The sequence below is a fragment of the Mya arenaria genome, chromosome 17 (genome assembly GCF_026914265.1).
Source record: "Mya arenaria isolate MELC-2E11 chromosome 17, ASM2691426v1".
Taxonomy (NCBI): Eukaryota; Metazoa; Mollusca; class Bivalvia; order Myida; family Myidae; genus Mya; species Mya arenaria.
The window spans coordinates 10,163,717-10,184,703 of record NC_069138.1 but is presented as its reverse complement, the minus strand read 5'-3'; the positions used below and the strand labels follow the sequence as shown (position 1 = coordinate 10,184,703).

The 20,987-nt window shown below is 42.3% G+C and overlaps 2 protein-coding genes across 2 annotated transcripts in view; one reads left to right on the top strand and one right to left on the bottom strand.

Moving 5' to 3' along the window:
* Nucleotides 1-4,563: 4,563 nt before the first annotated feature.
* Nucleotides 4,564-18,943, bottom strand: LOC128223033 ((3R)-3-hydroxyacyl-CoA dehydrogenase-like). The gene is made up of 8 exons (XM_052932273.1): nt 18,821-18,943; nt 16,812-16,931; nt 16,347-16,543; nt 15,588-15,683; nt 14,103-14,188; nt 8,973-9,100; nt 8,182-8,256; nt 4,564-4,906 (listed from the first exon to the last, which is right to left on the bottom strand). The coding sequence occupies exons 1-8, from the start codon at nt 18,909-18,911 to the stop codon at nt 4,890-4,892; spliced, it is 810 nt and encodes a 269-aa protein (XP_052788233.1). The 5' UTR covers nt 18,912-18,943; the 3' UTR covers nt 4,564-4,889.
* Nucleotides 18,944-18,986: 43 nt separating this feature from the next.
* The window catches only part of LOC128223032 (probable peptidyl-tRNA hydrolase), a 6,312-nt gene continuing 4,311 nt past the window's right edge, over nt 18,987-20,987 (top strand). The window contains exon 1 of the mRNA XM_052932272.1: nt 18,987-19,243. Within this exon, the coding sequence (XP_052788232.1) occupies nt 19,043-19,243 (201 nt within the window). The 5' untranslated portion in view covers nt 18,987-19,042. The remainder of the gene's footprint in view (nt 19,244-20,987) is intronic.

Here is a 20,987-nt window from a genome sequence, read left to right as displayed (position 1 = left end):
TGAGAGTTGAACACCTATACCACTAGACCACTCTCACCCTGGTGAGGATTAACCCCCAGGCCTTTTGGGTGAGAGGCGGACACTTAAACCACTAGACCACCCTAAACCTGGTAAGGGTTAAACCCCAGACTTTTTGGGTGAGAGTTGGACACCTATACCACTAGACCACCCTCACCCTGGTGAGGATTAAACCCCAGGCCTTTTGGGTGAGAGGCGGACACTTCAACCACTAGACCACCCTCACCCTGGTGAGGATTAAACCCCAGGCCTCTTTGGAGAGAAGCGGAAACCTATACCACTAGACCACTCTCACCCTGGTGAAGATTAAACCCCATACCTTTTGGGTGAGTAGCGGACACCTACACCACAAGATCACTCTCACCCAGGTTACAACCAAACCCCAGACATATTTAGTGAGAGGCGGACACCTATACCACTAGACCACTCCCACCCTGGTGGATATCAAACCACAGACCTCTTGGGTGTAAGGCGGACACTAACACCACTAGACCACCCTCACCCTGGTGAGGATTAAACCCCAGACCTCTTAGGTGAGAAGCGGACACCTATGCCACTAGATCACTCTCACCCTGGCGAGGAACAAACTCCATACATATTGAACGAAAGGCGGACACCTATACCGCTAGACCACTCTCAACCTGATGGTTATCAAACTAATCATCATCTTGGGTGAGAGACGGTGAAAACCTATACCACTAGACTATTTTCATCCAACCTCTTGGGTAAGAGGCGGACACCTATGTCACTAGTCCACTCTCACCTTGGAGGGGATCTTACCCACATCTTGGGCGAGAGGCGGACACCTATGTCACTAGTCCACTCTCACCTTGGAGGGGATCTTACCCACATCTTGGGTGAGAGGTGGACACCTATACCACTAGGCCATATTCACCAGACCTATTGAGTGAGAGGCGCACACCTATGCCACTAGACCACTCTCACCCTGGCGGGGATCTAACCCACATCTTGGGCGAGAGGCGGACACCTATATCACTAAACCACTCTCACCCTGGCGGGGATCTAACCCACATCTTGGGTGAGGCGGACATCTATACCACTAGACCACTCTCACCCTGGCGGGGATCTAACGCACGTCTTGGGTAAGAGGCGGACACCTATACCACTAAACCAGTCTCACCCTGGTGAGGATCTAAGCAGACCTTTCGGGTGAGAGGTAACTATATAACTATACCACTCCAAACCCCAGGCATATTGCGTGAGAGGCGCACACCTATACCACTAGACCACTCTCACCCTGGTGAGGATCAAACCGTCATACCTGTTGAGTAAGAAGCGGACACCTATTCCACTATATCACACTCACCCTAACGAGGATTAAATCCCAGACCTCTTCGGTGAGAGGTGGACACCTATTCCACTATATCACTCTCACCCTGACGAGGAACAAACCCCCGACCTCTTTGGTGAGACACTGTCACCTATACCATTAGAACACTCTCATCCTGGTGAGGATCAAACCCCCGACCTCTTTGGTGAGACGCTGACACCTATACCATTAGACCACTCTCATCCTGGCGAGGATTAAACCCCCGACCTCTTTGGTGAGACGCTGACACCTATACCACCAGACCACTCTCACCCTGGCGAGAAACAAACCCCATACATATTGAAAGAAAGGCGGACACCTTTACCGATAGACCACTCTCATCCGGATGGTTATCAAACCTATCACCATTTTGGGTGAGAGGCGGTGGACACCTATACCACTAGACCATTTTCACAAGACCTTTTGGGTGAGAGGTGGACACCTACACCACTAGACCACTCTCACCCTGGCGGCGATCTAACCCACATCGTTGGTGAGAGGTGGACACCTATATCACTAGACCACTCTCACCCTGGCGGCGATCTAACCCACATCGTTGTCGAGAGATGGACATCTACACCACTAGACCACCCTCACCCTGGCGGCGATCTAACCCACATCGTGGGTGAGAGGTGGACACCTATATCACTAGTCCACTCTCACCCTGGCGGCGATCTAACCCACATCGTGGGCGAGAGGTGGACACCTATATCACTAGTCCACTCTCACCCTGGCGGCGATCTAACCCACATCGTGGGTGAGAGGTGGACACCTATATCACTAGTCCACTCTCACCCTGGCGGCGATCTAACCCACATCGTGGGCGAGAGGTGGACACCTATATCACTAGTCCACTCTCTCCCTGGCGGCGATCTAACCCACATCGTGGGCGAGAGGTGGAAAACTATATCACTAGTCCACTCTCACCCTGGCGGCGATCTAACCCACATCGTGGGTGAGAGGTGGACACCTATATCACTAGACCACTCTCACCCTGGCGCCGATCTAACCCACATCGTGGGCGAGAGGTGGACACCTATATCACTAGTCCACTCTCACCCTGGCGGCGATCTAACCCACATCGTGGGCGAGAGGTGGACACCTATATCACTAGTCCAGCTCACCCTGGCGGCGATCTAACCCACATCGTGGGCGAGAGGTGGACACCTATATCACTAAACCACTCTCACCCTGGCGGCGATCTAACCCACATCGTGGGTGAGAGGTGGACACCTATATCACTAGTCCACTCTCACCCTGGCGGGGATCTAACCCACATCGTGGGTGGGAGGTGGACACCTATATCACTAATCCACTCTCACCCTGGCGGCGATCTAACCCACATCGTGGGCGAGAGGTGGACACCTATATCACTAGATAACACTCCTCCTGGTGAGGATCTAACCTACAACATCTTAGATTACAGGCGGATACCTATACCACTAGTCCACTCCCATCCTGGTGAGGATCTAACCCACAACATCTTGGATGATAGGCGCACACCTATACCACTAGACCACTCAAACCCAGTTCCCGTGGATAAATTAAGAATTATTTAAACACGTGACAGAAGTTGCTATAATAAAAAAGTTACGCTATTGAAAATTAACTTTAATTGCTAGGCTTTAAAATAAAAAACAATCTGTTAAAATGCGTATATGCCAGTAGCTATTTGGTGTTTATTCATAAAGAAAGTAAAGTGGCTAAATTTAAAGTTTATAAAAACCCCTAATCAGCATATTATTTGTGAGTGTGTCCCTTTAAAAGAAATATCAGCCATCTTCTCGCCTGTGAATGTCGCATGTGATATCAGTTCAGTGATTTAGGTTCATTTGTAAAAAAAGGAGATTTGATTAAGGAAGGGTTGTCAAAATCCTGCACTAAAAAATCAAGATAGAAGATGTTTTTTTAATATGCAATGTTTTCGGTGGCGGCTCTATCGGGGGAGGGAGTGTACAAGGGCCCGTGCCCCCCCCCCCCAACACACACACACACCACCCAGTTGGCCGGAAAATGAACCATACAAACTTATTTTTACCCTAAGTTGATACCTTTTAACAATTTAAACGCTTATGTAAAAATACATGTATAAACATATGTGTTGATAAGTATGATTGTCCACGATAAGATGTATAAAATTAGACTTGAATGCAGTGTTGAAATACACTTACGATTGTATAAGTTATATTTTAATACTTCAGTGAAATAAAGTTTAGATTGGCTTTGATGGTTTTATTTTATTACAGTTAAACCCCGATTGCTCGAACTCCAAGGGACCGGCGAAAATACCTCGAGTCTCAGCGGAAATGCTAACCTTCAGTGTAAAAAAATCAGTCCTTTACAACCAGTTCGAGCCAACGAAAAATTCGAGTCAAGCGAGTTCGAGCCAACGGGGTTCGATTGTATATTCATCAATATCCTGATTTGTAATACAGTCAAAACTCGCTATGTCGAAGTCGTTTGGACCTCGGAAAATCGAGATAACAGAATTCGACATATCGAGTTTCGACTGTATGCTTGATGACTTTGCTCATATATCTGATATTGTGAATTTTATTTTGATTTCGACTTGTTACTGGTTAAATATGTATTAACTGTATAGTATACTCATGGACATAAAATCTATGTATATGTATTGTGAATAAACTATCTATTTATTATCTTATTAAACATTGTTATTGCAGCCAAACTCCAATATCATTTGTGTGAAGAACATTTATAATGAAATTGATGATGAAGTATTTAACAGGGTTGGCGAATACTTGTTAAAGCTGCACTCTCACAGATAGACCATTTTTACAACTTTTTTTTTATTTTTTGTCTAGAAAAGAGCAAATTTTTGCATAAATATCTGCAAACCAATAATTTAAGATTGCTGACAAAAATCAGATCGTAGATTTTCATCTTTCCGTTCGAAAAGTCATGTTTTGTGGCTTAAACCGTTACTAACGGTTTAAGAAAAATGCATTAAACATCAAGTTTTAACTTAAATATAAAAATCTGCGATCTAATTTTTTCTCAGCAGTATTATATAACTGGTTTCCATGGATTTTCGCAAAAATTGGCTCGTTCCAAGACAAAAAATAAAATAGTTGTCAAAACGTTCAATCTGTGAGAGTGCAGCTTTAAGGGCGCTTTATTATTATCATCATCATCATTATTATTGATGGAAGGCGTTACGCTGCGGTATAAAAACTACAAAAAAAAACCACATATTGTTTCGTTTGATTCAATTTATTTATGACATAATCAAATATCACAACACATATAACTTCACAATGCACATATATAATCTACACCTACAACATGTAATAAATAATGATACAAAACAGATTAGCAAAAACCTCATCTGTCGTTGAAAAGAAACAACGTCTGGGCCATTATTGATAAAGAGTACTTTCTTATATCACATGCTGGTTGTATTATAATCGTTGCCGTTGTAGGTTTTATGGCGTGCTGTATGGAGTTTTGTCATTTCCGTTACTGCGTGATTGTTAAGATTGACAATATATAGTCATTGCCACTGCCATGTGGTTTTTCGCTATGCTGATAAGCCTCCTGCAAAAAATGAAGAAAAATATTCATATTAAAAATAATAATTCATGTATAACTCATATTAAAAATTATAATTCATGTATAACTCATATTAAAAATAATAATTCATGTATAACTCATATTAAAAATAATAATTCATGTATTATAACTGACGCTTTGATATAAAGCTGAAAAATGAAATATTTTGCCAACGATGTATATTTCATAAATGTAGAATAATTAGAGTCACTTAAGCTTATATTAGAGGAAATTAATCGTACACACTTCATGTAGATCAAGCCAAATTGATAAGTATCCGTTTCACAAAAAAAGTTTTATGAGCATTTAAAATGTGACCTCTAGCGCCACCCCAGTAATAAAGCTGGCTCTAACCTTAACCTCTAGCGCCACCAAAGCTATATATCTGGCTCTAATCCTAAACTCTAGCGCCGGCCCAATAATATAATTGGTTCTAACCCTAACCTCTAGTGTCATCCTAGTATTAAAGCTGGCTCTTACCCTAACCTCTAGTTCCAACCCAGTAATATAGCTGGCTCTAACCCTAACCTCTAGTGCCGCCCCAGTAATATAGCTGGCTCTAATCCTAACCTCTAGTGCCGCCCCAGTAATATAGGCGTAATATAGCTGGCTCTTACCCTAACCTCTAGTGCCGCCCCAGTAATATAGCTGGCTCTAACCCTAACCTCTAGTGCCGCCCCAGTAATATAGCTGGCTCTAACCCTAACCTCTAGTTCCAACCCAGTAATATAGCTGGCTCTAACCCTAACCTCTGGTGCCGCCCCAGTAATATAGCTGGCTCTAACCCTAACCTCTAGTGCCGCCCCAGTAATATAGCTGGCTCTAACCCTAACCTCTAGTGCCGCCCCAGTAATATAGCTGGCTCTTATCCTAACCTATAGTGCCGCCCCAGTAATATAGCTGGCTCTAACCCTAACCTCTAGTGCCGCCCCAGTAATATAGCTAGCTCTGACCCTAACCTCTAGTGCCGCCCCAGTAATATAGCTGGCTCTAACCCTAACCTCTAGTGCCGCCCCAGTAATATAGCTAGCTCTGACCCTAACCTCTAGTGCCGCCCCAGTAATATAGCTGGCTCTAACCCTAACCTCTAGTGCCGCCCCAGTAATATAGCTGGCTCTTATCCTAACCTATAGTGCCGCCCCAGTAATATAGCTGGCTCTAACCCTAACCTCTAGTGCCGCCCCAGTAATATAGCTGGCTCTAACCCTAACCTCTAGTGCCGCCCCAGTAATATAGCTGGCTCTAACCCTAACCTCTAGTGCCGCCACAGTAATATAGCTGGCTCTAACCCTAACCTCTAGTGCCGCCCCAGTAATATAGCTGGCTCTAACCCTAACCTCTAGTGCCGCCCCAGTAATATAGCTGGCTCTAACCCTAACCTCTAGTGCCGCCCCAGTAATATAGCTGGCTCTAACCCTAACCTCTAGTGCCGCCCCAGTAATATAGCTGGCTCTAACCCTAACCTCTGGTGCCGCCCCAGTAATATAGCTGGCTCTAACCCTAACCTCTAGTGCCGCCCCAGTAATATAGCTGGCTCTAACCCTAACCTCTAGTGCCGCCCCAGTAATATAGCTGGCTCTAACCCTAACCTCTAGTGCCGCCCCAGTAATATAGCTGGCTCTAACCCTAACCTCTAGTGCCGCCCCAGTAATATAGCTGGCTCTAACCCTAACCTCTAGTGCCGCCCCAGTAATATAGCTGGCTCTAACCCTAACCTCTAGTGCCGCCCCAGTAATATAGCTGGCTCTAACCCTAACCTCTAGTGCCGCCCCAGTAATATAGCTAGCTCTGACCCTAACCTCTAGTGCCGCCCCAGTAATATAGCTGGCTCTAACCCTAACCTCTAGTGCCGCCCCAGTAATATAGCTGGCTCTAACCCTAACCTCTAGTGCCGCCCCAGTAATATAGCTGGCTCTAACCCTAACCTCTAGTTCCGCCCCAGTAATATAGCTGGCTCTAACCCTAACCTCTAGTTCCGCCCCAGTAATATAGCTAGCTCTAACCCTAACCTCTAGTGCCGCCCCAGTAATATAGCTAGCTCTAGCCCTAACCTCTAGTGCCGCCCCAGTAATATAGCTGGCTCTAACCCTAACCTCTAGTTCCAACCCAGTAATATAGCTGGCTCTAACCCTAACCTCTAGTGCCGCCCCAGTAATATAGCTGGCTCTAACCCTAACCTCTAGTGCCGCCCCAGTAATATAGCTGGCTCTAGCCCTAACCTCTAGTGCCGCCCCAGTAATATAGCTGGCTCTAACCCTAACCTCTAGTTCCAACCCAGTAATATAGCTGGCTCTAACCCTAACCTCTAGTGCCGCCCCAGTAATATAGCTGGCTCTAACCCTAACCTCTAGTGCCGCCCCAGTAATATAGCTGGCTCTAACCCTAACCTCTAGTTCCAACCCAGTAATATAGCTGGCTCTAACCCTAACCTCTAGTGCCGCCCCAGTAATATTGCTAGCTCTTACCCTAACCTATAGTGCCGCCCCGGTAATATAGCTGGCTCTAATCCTAACCTCTAGTTCCGCCCCAGTAATATAGCTGGCTCTAACCCTAACCTCTAGTGCCGCCCCAGTAATATAGCTGGCTCTAACCCTAACCTCTAGTGCCGCCCCAGTAATATAGCTAGCTCTGACCCTAACCTATAGTGCCGCCCCAGTAATATAGCTAGCTCTGACCCTAACCTATAGTGCCGCCCCAGTAATATAGCTAGCTCTGACCCTAACCTATAGTGCCGCCCCAGTAATATAGCTAGCTCTGACCCTAACCTATAGTGCCGCCCCAGTAATATAGCTAGCTCTGACCCTAACCTATAGTGCCGCCCCGGTAATATAGCTGGCTCTAACCCTAACCTCTAGTGCCGCCCAAGTAATATAGCTGGCTCTAACCCTAACCTCTAGTGCCGCCCCAGTAATATAGCTGGCTCTAACCCTAACCTCTAGTGCCACCCAAGTAATATAGCTGGCTCTAACCCTAACCTCTAGTGCCACCCCAGTAATATAGCTGGCTCTAACCCTAACCTCTAGTGCCGCCCCAGTAATATAGCTGGCTCTAACCCTAACCTCTAGTGCCGCCCCAGTAATATAGCTGGCTCTAACCCTAACCTCTAGTGACCCTAGCATCATACCTGTGACCTTTTGCGCCACCCCAGTAATATAGCTGGCTCTAGCCCTAACCCTGACCCAAGCATCATACCTGTGACCTCTAGCGCCACCCCATATATATAGCTGGCTCTAGCCCTAACCCTGCCCATGGCATCATACCTGTGACCTCTAGCGCCGCCCCAGTAATATAGCTGGCTCTGTCACTGGCAAGAAATAAGCACGCTTCCGCAATTTCTAAAAAAAACACAATATATAAATGTATATTATTCGCAGGTAAATATAAAACAATACTGCTAAAAATCTATTCTGTGACCTATAAAGTATATATAATATATACATTTTCAGAGGCAAGGAATAGGCCATTGTCGTATACCCAAGAATGACCCACTTCTTTACTCCCAATTTAAGAGTAATGGGGTGAATCGGTCGCGGGTACCCGAAATTGGGGACAGCCACACCTACGCAATATCTGCAAAGCAATATTGTAAAATTGAGAAAAAATATTGTTGAGCATATGACACGTGGCCTCTGGTGCTGGCCCAGCAGCGAAGTAGGTCGAGCACGTTTCTGCAATAAAATAATACACGACTATTTTTTTCATCATCGGATACATTCCTCGTGCTGCTGGACTTCAACGTTCGATCTGCTTCGACATCAATCGGAACTCATCGGCCATTATAAAACAGAAATGAATGAAGCTTGCCGGAGATGGCCGAGTTGTTACGATTGCTTCGACATCAATCCGGTATGTGTGACGTCACAGTGACCTTGACCTTGTCCGGAACGACGTCACAAACAAGTTCACGGAGGTGAATAGTGCTGCAATCTCGTTTTACCAACCTTCCAGCTTGCCTATCCTTGTTAGGAGCAATAAGTGACGTCACCGTGGCATTAGACACATCCGGGAAAACAAAGATGTACAAAAAAACATGGAGTAGTATTATACTAACCTTCCGGTTGCCCCATCCTGTTAAGAGGTATGAGTGACGTCACAGTGGCCTTGACCTTTTCTGGGATGACGTCAGTCATCGGCGTCTCTGTGAAGCCCGGAAGTACCGCGTTCACTCGGATGCCCTTCCTAAAAATGAAAACACGGATCACTTTAAAACGAGAATTTTGTTCACGCAAATGAAACAATTCTTAAGTGCTTAAAAATATTCCTTAAAGCAAAACAATACTATTTAGATGATTTATGACAAACTTTAAAAATAAACTAAGAAGTTCACAAGAAATCTAACACTTCCGTACATTCTAGACCGCCATTTTGGTATAAAAAATATCTATTATATAATTTCTTAATATTCTTTTACACATTTTCCTCATGGCCAAACTAAAAAAGGAATGATTTCCAACCAAATATCAATGTCCATGAACATATTTATACGGACATTATACATTTGAACCAACTGGCGGCCATCTTGGACGCCATCTTGAATGTTTCGAGTATTAAAGGGTCTAGGCCAACCATATATGTTTTTTATAGAACGCGATGCAAGGTTTAACACTTCCGCTTCCGGAGAATTCCTCGAGAAGAGTGGCCAACCGACTCCCCTAAAATGGTGGACTTTTTTATGAAACAAACTTGATTTTCTTGTCTTGTAGAATGTTAACTAGTCGGTTACAAGTATCACTTCGAGTTGATTGTGGAAAAATCCGTATCCCACGAGACCGAATTTTCCTTTTATTATATACCTTGAAACTATTTTAGACACAGCAAAATATGTTAACGTTTTAATTTCATCGAACCCACAAACACGTAAGCAACTATACAAAATAGTACCAAGTATACGTGTACAATACAAAATATGAATGGCGTATGAATATAAATAATTCACGCGACTCTGTGTGACGTCACTTATGAATTGACTAAAACGAAAGTAAACGTCCGCCAACGGTTGAACTGTTGAACAGATAAATGTGAGTTTTATTTATGGAAATAATAACTTTAAGGGCACTCAATCACTGTCACTATCGATTACACGAATCCGTCTACGTACTATCAGGATCCATATCTGTCATTGTTTACAAAATCGCGTTTGTTTACACAGGATTAATAGCGAAGGCATACAAGGAGGTTGTTGAATCAGGGATGTCTGTGTATAAGGCAGCCATACTGTATGGGCTACCAGAGTCAACCCTGCGTGATAGGACCCTTGGATTGCAGCCAGTGACCAATGAACACGAGAATTTGCCAAGCTTAGGTCAGCCACCCACATTTACTGCTAATGAAGAAAGGCAGCTAGTTGAACACTTGACATACATGGCAATCATTGGCTATGGTTACATCCGGTCAGAGCTGCTTAACCTAGCCACCGACTGGGCAATTACACTCCACCGGAAGAAGCAGAGTGACCCACAATTAGCTTCTTCGTGGTATACTGGCTTCAAGCGAAGAAACCCTGATGTAACATTAGCCAAGCCGCAAAAGCTCTCAGTGCTCAGAGCAAAGTGCACGTCAGAGGAAACAATAAACAAGTATTTTGCAGAGCTAGAAAAGGTGATGAAGAAGCAAGATCTTGACAATCATCCTGAACTAATCTGGAATATTGATGAGACTGGGCTAATGATGGAACATAACCCTCGCCATGTTGTCTGTGTGAAAGGCATGACACCCCAGGCCATAACTTCAAGTAGGGGGAAGACTGTGACAATTATAGCATGTGGAAGTGCGGCGGGCATCAGACTTCCTCCATATTATGTATTCCCAGGTATAAGATGGAACCCTGACTTGTTGACTGGGGCTAGCCCTGGATCAGTTGGTATCATGACAGAGTCAGGTTGGTCCAACTCACTTGTATTTATGGAGTATTTGAAGCAGCACTTCTTGAGGCATGTGACAACAAAGGACCATCCTGTTATGATCCTGTTTGATGGCCACAAATCGCATATCAACCTCACCATATCTGCATGGGGAGAAGCCAACAACGTTGTATTTTTTGTCCTTCCACCACACACGTCTCATGTGACTCAGCCCCTTAATGTTGGGTGTTTCGGGCCTCTCAAGAATATATATCACAGCGAGTGCCAGTCTTCTATGCGAAGAAATCCGGGAATGCAAATTAACCGATACAACATCGCTGAGATTTCAAGCAAAGCATACAACAAGGGTGTCTGTGCTGAAAACTTAATAAGCGCCTTCAGGAAGACTGGAGTATTTCCACGAAGGAGATATTCAATAACTCCTGCCAAAACTGCTCCTTCTGCCATCTACACTATCGACCTTACCGGTGACCATGTGCATTCTATAGGGAACAGTCAAGACGTACAGCCGGAGTTCTTTCTAGAAAGCAGAAGAATACTGAAAGTAGTGGAGACAACCAAAAAGGCAAGAAAAAGGAAGCCCACCATCATGGGAGATATAACATATCCATCAAAGAAAGGGCTGATGACGCCAAATGAAAATGTCAAGAAACCAAAGAAGACAGTCAAAGAGAAGAAAACCAAGAATGCACACCCTTCACCTGTGCCTGGTCCATCTGGCTATTGTAAAATTCTGGCTTCAAGTGACACTGAGAGTGAATGGTCATATGAAGTTGCAGAGGAGGACTTGTGCTGTGTCTGCCGGAAGTTTTCACCAGAGCCCATGAACGTTGCCTACATGATAGAACTGGTGAATTGGGGCGAGTGTGACAAATGCGGCCACTGGACTCACCTTAAATATTGCAGTCAAGTGAAAGTTGTACGGAGGCATGATGAAATCTTGTGTCCATGCTGTGAATAAGGACTCCTTGCTGTGATGAGTTACTGACTGTGGTGCATTTCATTTTGTGATATTTTCTGCTATACATAATTAATTGTTACTTGTTTATATTAATATGCACTGTATTTTGCAGAGAATAATACATTCCTAAACCTAGAACTGTCTATATATTTCCGGTGACATGGCGAAAAAAAATAGGGTCGGTCGGTCGTTTTTTTTTTTTTTTTTTTTTTTTTTAAAGTTTCCATATCATGCAATTTTCTGTTAAATCATAACAATTATGTTATATATAAGCGTTTCATAATTTACAAAAAGTCACAGAAAAACACCTTCGACTACCGTATTTTCCCGCCAATTTTGCCCATGAAACCTGGTGTTTTTTGTATACAATACTCGTTTATAAGTCGCGATCGGTTTTTAGAAAACAAATCCAGCACTTCAATTTCTACAGATCTGTGATAATGTTCTACCCAAACAGTCAATTATCAACTAATTTGTTAATTTGCATGAGGAAAATCGCCGATTTTCTTGTCAACTCTGAGCTCCTTAAACTAGGCCTTCAAGTGGAGGTAGGTTAAAAATAGAACAAGTAAACGCGGATATGGATTTATTTTACTTATCTTATTTTCGTACAATCAAAGTTTCATTCATATTTATAGTGAATTCAAACATTTCGGTCATTGTTATAAGATTCCCAGACGACGATTATTGATTATTATTTTTTCGATCGTATGGTATTTTATTACCAGCCTAGGCGAAATCTTGGCAATCAAATCGGATCGTACTATATCCGACTGACCGAATTAAATACAAACCATAGCCAAGCGCCTTTGATATTATCACCGCTCGTGCACTGACGTCACAAAAAGTACCATTTGATCTGCAGCCGACACATTCCAACAAATGTGTCGTTAACTTTCAAAGGTTTTTAATTGACTTTCAGTTGATGGGACTTACTTTTACTAAGGCGAAATAAATAACCATTGATAATTGCGGATAAATTAATGTAACGATTAGTGAAATGTGTATTGGAACCTGGCAAATTAAGTAGCCGGCATTAGATGAAGCAAAGCTTAATCGTAAGAAGCCTGCATGATATATGCAATGCCTAATCGTAAAAAGAAAGTTTTATTTTGGACATGAATAAATAACACCGCGAGCTATAATCCTAAATACTAGTATTTTCATTTTAAAAACTGCAAAATATGTCTCTTGTGATTAACCACGTGTTTGGACCGTAAACACGCGTTTGCCAATTTGAAGATATCCGACAGGGTTCGCCGCCCTCCACCATTTTGTATTCCTGTTGACATAGCGTCTCGGTAATACATAATAAGGAATGAAAGTTTATTCTCCGAGTACATAGAAAGACAAAGAACGAAAATAATGACGATATATTCCAAAAAAAAAGAAAAAAAAATACGATAGATTTTTATTTTGTTTTACTTTTATGTCTAAAAAAAATTAGGGTCGGCGAGGAAAAAATAGGGTCGGTCGGGTCACCGGAAACACAGGTGTTGGTTTTTTTTTTTCCTAAATATAAGCTTACTGAATGAAAGTTTAATGCAGTAGCATCATTACCCACAATTCCCCCGGAATTTGGTAACCGAAAAAATCCAAGATGGCGGCCATGGTTAGTAAACAAAGGGCATCTAGAGATCGTTAATGTGCTTCCCTGTTATAAAAAACTTTTACAACTGTTATTGATGGGAAAATGATTGTTTTTTTTTTATATAAGTGAAACTTTAAGAGGATAGCATATACTCTGGCATAAATTACGTTGGATTGCTTCTTAATACACCGGTATTCTGTACATCCAGGATACAGCTGCCGGTAGTATACAATACATGTATGTTTGCAGCCGACACATAAGTTAACGGAGAATCGCGTTAGGTTTTGCGATATTCTGCACATTTTAACAAACAATTTTTAAATAGGAATTTATTGCCAAACATTTTTCACTTTATTTAGAATTGTTGTCATATACAACTGAACAATGATACCATTTAAACGATTTATTTATATTATAAGTAAACCAGGTCAATCTAAAAATAGAATCGGAATGGCGGAAACTACCGTACATATACGATCGAAAAAAGTAGTCCCGGTCTAGTGTAAAAAAACTGCGGTGTGATATATATATATTTTTGTTCGATCATTTGTATTTTTCAGTTACAAATGCAGTATTTTTGACAGAATATTTATAGGTATATAATAAATAGAAATATCGAATTTATTTCACTGATAAATCTCTATAAACCACCGGGGATCATATAATAAATATATCTTATTATTTGTTTCAATGGATATCCTCATTTGAAAAGCTCAGTCCTACCATGTCAAAGTATTAAACCAGAAAATAAACTCAAAGACTTAATACCTTCCAAGTTCCATCGCCGCCGTCTTCGTAAGCCCTATGACGCCCGCCTTGGAGGCGGCGTAGTTTGCTTGCCCAATGTTACCGGTCTGGAAAAAATACACACGCAATTTTGAAACAGTGAAGAAAGTGAGGCCCCTGGGCCTCAACCGTAACTACTCGGCCATCTCCGGCAATCTCGAAGATAGTCTATCAGACCCCTGAACCTTAACCGTAAATACTCGGCCATCTCCGGCAAGCTCAAATAGTCTATTATAGACTCCTGGGCCTCAACCGTTACTACTCGGCTATCTCCGACAATCTCGAAGGGGCCTCAACCGTAACTACTCGGCAATCTCTGGCAATCTCGACGATAGTCTATTAGACCCCTTGGCCTCAACCGTAACTACTTGGCCATCTTCCAGGCAATCTCGACGATAGTCTATTAGACCCCTTGGCCTCAACCGTAACTACTTGGCCACCTTCCAGGCAATCTCGACGATAGTCTATTAGACCCCTTGGCCTCAACCGTAACTACTTGGCCATCTTCCAGGCAATCTCGACGATAGTCTATTAGACCCCTTGGCCTCAACCGTAACTACTTGGCCATCTTCCAGGCAATCTCGACGATAGTCTATTAGACCCCTTGGCCTTAACCGTAACTACTTGGCCATCTTCCAGGCAATCTCGACGATAGTCTATTAGACCCCTTGGCCTCAACCGTAACTACTTGGCCATCTTCCAGGCAATCTCGACGATAGTCTATTAGACCCCTTGGCCTCAACCGTAACTACTTGGCCATCTTCCAGGCAATCTCGACGATAGTCTATTAGACCCCTTGGCCTCAACCGTAACTACTTGGCCACCTTCCAGGCAATCTCGACGATAGTCTATTAGACCCCTTGGCCTTAACCGTAACTACTTGGCCACCTTCCAGGCAATCTCGACGATAGTCTATTAGACCCCTTGGCCTTAACCGTAACTACTTGGCCACCTTCCAGGCAATCTCGACGATAGTCTATTAGACCCCTTGGCCTTAACCGTAACTACTTGGCCATCTTCCAGGCAATCTCGACGATAGTCTATTAGACCCCTTGGCCTTAACCGTAACTACTTGGCCACCTTCCAGGCAATCTCGACGATAGTCTATTAGACCCCTTGGCCTTAACCGTAACTACTTGGCCATCTTCCAGGCAATCTCGACGATAGTCTATTAGACCCCTTGGCCTCAACCGTAACAACTTGGCCAAATCCGGCAAGGTCGACGATAGTCTATTCGACTCCTGGGTCTCATCCGTAACTTCTCGGCCATCTCCGACAAGCTCGGACCCCTGTACCTCAATCGTAATTACTCGGCTATCTCCGGCAAACTTTAGCCACACGAATCAAAGTAGGCATGCTTGAACAAGCGCTCGCCCTGCCAAATATATTGGCTCGTGACTCCCTGAGCTCAATACAAACATTTAAACCCATTATCATACGAAGCCCAAAAATGAAATGGCCACGAACCTTGCCAACGATACTGGCAATGTTGACTATGGACGCCCCCGTGATTCCCTCGGAAACAAGCGCTCGGGCAAGCGTCTGGTTCACCAGGAACGTCCCCTGAAAAAAATGCATATTTAATATATTCAGAAAATTATCAATAAAAACCCAATAAACTGGTCTTCCTGCTGAATATACTGTTTTAAAATTCAACTTCAAAAACAAAATGTAACAAAAAGTGAGTTACAAAATTACAAGGTGAAAATGATCTTATGGTAAATGTGTCTCCCTATGACTTTAAAGAGGTCGTAGGTTCCAGTCCTAACATGGGAAGGTGTGTCCCTCTATTCAAAGAGGTCGTAGGTTCCAGTCCTATCAGTGTGAGGTGTTTCCCTCTATTCAAAGAGGTCGTAGGTTCCAGTCCTAACAGTGGATGGTGTGTCCCTCTATACAAAGAGGTCGTAAGTTCCAGTCCTAACAGGGGAATGTGTGTCCCTCTATTTAAAGAGGTCGTAGGTTCCAGTCCTATCAGTGGGAGGTGTGTCCCTCTATTTAAAGAGGTCGTAAGTTCCAGTCCTATCATGAAATTGTTTTTATCTAGAACGTACATCAAACAAGCGTAACAGAACTAATCGCAAAGCGAGAGGTTGTGGGTTCGATTCCCACCAGGAATACTTTATCATCGCCTCCCAATAATGACAAAGTACTGGTTTCTGCTCAGGGAACGGATTTCACAATCGCGCTTAAAACATTTTTGTAAATTAGGACAGACACAAAACATACCTTGAGATTGACCGCGATGACCTTGTCGAAGCGTTCCTCGGGCATCTTGAGCATGAAGGCGTCTTGGGTGATGCCGGCGGAGTTGACGGCCACCGTCGGCAGCGCAGAGAAAGCTGCCCGCACGTTCTGTACGAGTTCCGACACCGACCCGCCCGAGGATACGTCCGCACAGAACGCCTGGTGGCTCATACTTCCGGCTGTGTGGAAACAGTGAAAACAGGAAATGAACAACAGAATATTGATCTATAAAAAATATTACATTTTGACAGAAATAATGATATGAAACTCACAGTGCTAGCAGTGAAACTATTTCCAAACACCAAAAGATACACCCGAGAACTAAATACTAAATACTAAATAATTTGAATTTGAAAACTTAGATGCTAATTTTACAAAAATGAGCATTGTTATAAAAAGTGCCCAAATTTTCATTGAAAACAAAAGAAGATCTTACAAATCACTGACCGGTGGGCAGTCCCTGTATTGTGGCATGCGCCGCCTCTTGATTGAGGTCCACTGCCGCCACGGCCGCACCCTCACGTGCCATCACGCGGCACACGGCCCGTCCGATTCCACTACCTGCACCTTAACAAATGGCGTTAATTCTGTTAATATCTTAATGTCTTAATATAGCGGTTTAAAATATAAACACAAAATATGACAAGTGCTTTAAGCCTTCACTGGGATGATAGTGTTGCAGCATGCAACCTTGACCAAGGTGACGTGCACATACATGTAGCCTGGTCGGCCTCCATTTAACCATTTTTGGCTAACCTCTCTTCTTCTCCCTTCTCGTTTGTTTAACGTTTTAGATTCATCATTGTCATTCAACCAATGGGCCAGTTGTTGGTGCATTCCTCCACAGACATACTGCAATTTCTGGAAGTTGTTCTCCAAATGTCCTCGCCCAACAATTCGCATAAAAATCTTGTCCCGTCCATGCCAAAACCGGTACCTTTCTCTCAGTTTATCTTCTGTGAAACTTAGATGTAGGTTGTGCGCCCTTAAGTATTTTTCTTTTCGTCCTCTGTTTAATGCAGCAACAACGGCAGCCATTTTGTTATTCGCTATGTGTGTTTAGCGAATCCCGTATGCACCGCTATACTTTTTCGTTAAATTGCCATAATATAGCGATATCGTTAACGCTATATGTACCAACAACCCTTAAATAATTTAGCGAGTGCCTTAGCGAAATATTTAGCGATACAGCGATAATCTTCATCGCTATATGTTTAGCGAATGTACCAACACCCAGAGAAGAAGGGTAAATCCCCCCTTCCAAATTCTTCTTTAAAACTGCACAGGGGATGCTATCATCGGAAGTCAAGCCATACTGTAGCCAATGGTCGAGGGCAGATATAATATCCAATGGGTGCGGGCAGACCTCATAAACCGTCTAAAACCACCAACGCCAAAATGTGATATTTAGAAAACAAGAGACACGCAAAGAGTTTTCAACAATGACGTCCCTTGAACTGGGTTTCGGAATATCTAATTTCAAATTAAAAGATTCTGAAATACATTTAACTGCAAAATTACGCATATTGCCCCTGGGTCTTGCAATATTAAAGATATAACTTGTTCTTGCACTGACAGCAATTAAGGCCGTCGATATTTGCTCAAATTTTGTACAGAAATGTATGGATTTGAAGATTGGAGAAGCAGCTGAGACGAACTAATCCCATTCTACGACTGCGCCTCTCCCATCCGGCACCCGAGGCTGCAGACACTCTGAGTGAAGTATGCTGCAAAGCTGACCAGCCTCTGCCATATACATAAACAAATATCGGCGCCAGGAGTTTTTTTACCATTTGCGGTTACTCGTTATTGGGAAACATAAAGATGTACAAATGATAAAAAAAAGTTTCCTTGAACGCCCATTATTGAGGCTACCAGCCTCTCCCATCCATTCTCTAGAGCATACATTGTTGGTGGCAGCTTCGTTGACCTGATCACCTTAATACCTACATGTATACCGCGGCTGATGTCAGCCCCGCTCACAGCTCCCACATTCCCGCGGCCGTTGTCAAGCCAGCCAGCCCCACCCCCGCCCCGCCCAACCCTAGTCTAAAATAATAGACGTGTTATACGGGATTCTTCCAATCCCTAAAATTGAAGGATTTGCCATATCAAAAATCTAAAAAAAAATCCGCCAACGTACAATTATTTGGACTACGCCCAACCCCTACTCCACTCCGACCCCCGATATCGTATGCCTGTGCTCCAAAGGGAGCTGGGTATATTTTCAATGTATATGTACATTGGGCAGGGTGTCCTCGTACATTTAAACAGCTGTACATGTGATCATTTTTGACCCCAACCAAAAGGTCCAAAGTCCATTTTCAATGAGTGAAAACCCGCAAATCTAACGATGTCATCGAGTAAAAAACAAGCACATGTCTTTTAAAATGTACTGTAATCTTTAAGAAACACATTTCATCCGTGAAAACATCCACAAAATGCACATGTCTTACCTGTAACGAGCGCTATTCTGCCGGCTAACATTCCAGTAGCTGCCATGATTTGACATGTATAGTAGCTATTTATAAACACAGGTTTTCCCATAGGGCTTGCGTTTTTTACAACGTGTAAATGTTGAGGGTTGTTCGTCTATTTTTAGATACAACTTTGGGATTTCCAGAATTTTGACATTGCACATGCATGTGAAATAATATCAGTTATTTTCGACACAATATATGACTATGTCATCATGTGGATTGTTATTTAACTTTATAAATAGGACCGGATTGTATAAAAGTAGCTGTCTCACATTTTCTCGATCTTTATTCATTTGTGAAAACGGAAATGCAAGAATACAGAGAAGAAATCTGTGCCTTTCGATGTGTTCAAAACAACAGAATGAGAGTATGGAATCACATCAGAAAGAAACCTTCCTGGTAAAGTACATGCATATGTGTCAAAATTATTGTAAGATGATTGTAGTGCAAGTACATGGCTGTTATCCTTGTTCTTTGCAAATACATAGTACAATTAATCTAATGCACATACATGCACATACATGTATACTTCATGCACATGTACATGTTAGCCACACAAATGTCCGTAAAGGGAACTTTTTTAACATTTTAATATTCATATTGTTCCATAGCGTTGCCAAAACAAAAAATGGTCAAAGACTCTGAAGTGGCTGTTTATATGGACAAATGTGCATGTATTCATGTGTGAAAAAAATATATAGAGAGGATATACATATGTATATATAATTGTTTGTATTGGTGTATCATAATATATTTTTAACAAATGAGCACTATAATTTATATTTTATGAGTGGCATGGCCACTAGTGAAATATTCACTTTTGGTGTTAAGAGTTGAAATATATTGTTATCTCATACTGAAACAGACAATTTTTTTATAATTAGCGTAAAATTGGAATTAGAAGTTAATTATTCCCTTTTTTGTAAAAAAACGTCCCAATATGTGTGTGCAAATAATGTTATTTTGGAGAAGATGTTGTTGAAATTGTGTGCTGACCATTGGTTTGGAACCAAGAGCAGGCTTAAATTTCAAAACAGTGAAAAATGTCAAAGAGATATTTTCATTGTTTTAAACAGTAATGTATAAATTTTATTTCTCTCTATAAACCACCGGAAGGCACACAATTATTAAGTACATCTACTAGTCCAAATTATTGTACGTCAATGTGGACATATTTTTTTATTTTATATTTTGTATATATATGGCAAAGTTGAAAGATAGAAAATTTCCTTAGTTCATCCACATGCAGTACATACATTGAATTCCTCTATACTATGGTAGACTACCAGAGATGTAATGCACCAGTCAATTGTAACCACAGCTCCCCCAAGTCCGGGGGTATACGGGGGATAGCCGGGGAATTGGGCTGTGTTTTTACCTTTGAGGTGGCCCTTCAGTGCCGGGTGAATGCGGTGGTTTTGCATTTGTGCCAAAAATGGCCGGGAATGAGCCTTACTTAGAGTCCCTGGGGTGCAGGGGCATTTGGTGGGGATCTTACCTGGGCTTGGCTGGACCGAAAGTCAAAGTCCCTGCTATTCCCCGGACCTGGGCAGGCTGTAGTTACAATTGACTGGTGCATAAGATGTGTTTATATTTGATTCTAAATTATAAAATCTTTTGGATAATTCATTTATTCACAACACTTAAATCATTGGCTTCACAGTCATTGGACTTTATAAAAAATGTATTTAATGAGATTTAATGAAAGGCCTAATAATTTGAATGTTTCAAGGAACCCTACCCTACCTTATAAAAGCCACCAACCAGAGCCCTTTTTTAACAAAAAATAAAAGTCTTCTCACCATAAAGCCAATTTTTTAAAACATGCATATTAACTGTCATTTTTTTTTTATAAAACAACAATATATGAGTGATATTTGCAAGAAATAGTGCTATTGTATTTGCAAGAAAATGATACATAAGGTACATTTAAAACATATAAATAAAAAAATCCTTACCTACCCTACCTAGTAAACTTGTTACCTGAAACAAACAATTTCTTTTTTAGGCTTTATATAAAGAATATAATAAAATGTATTTGTACACATGTAATATTATCAAACAGGTTGATATGACTCATTGAGTGGATGTCTAAAATGTGAAATAATTTTACTGTTCTACAATATATTGTAAACCAATTAAA

What these genes read in the sequence shown, in the direction of transcription:
- LOC128223033 (XM_052932273.1), bottom strand. Translation starts at nt 18,911, where the DNA reads ATGGGAAAACCTGTGTTTATAAATAGCTACTATACATGTCAAATCATG. An exon ending in TCATCGCGGTCAATCTCAAG is followed by an intron (nt 15,684 to 16,346) that starts GTATGTTTTGTG and finishes CATTTTTTTCAG; the next exon opens with GGGACGTTCCTGGTGAACCA. An exon ending in TTGCCAGTATCGTTGGCAAG is followed by an intron (nt 14,189 to 15,587) that starts GTTCGTGGCCAT and finishes TATTTTTTCCAG; the next exon opens with ACCGGTAACATTGGGCAAGC.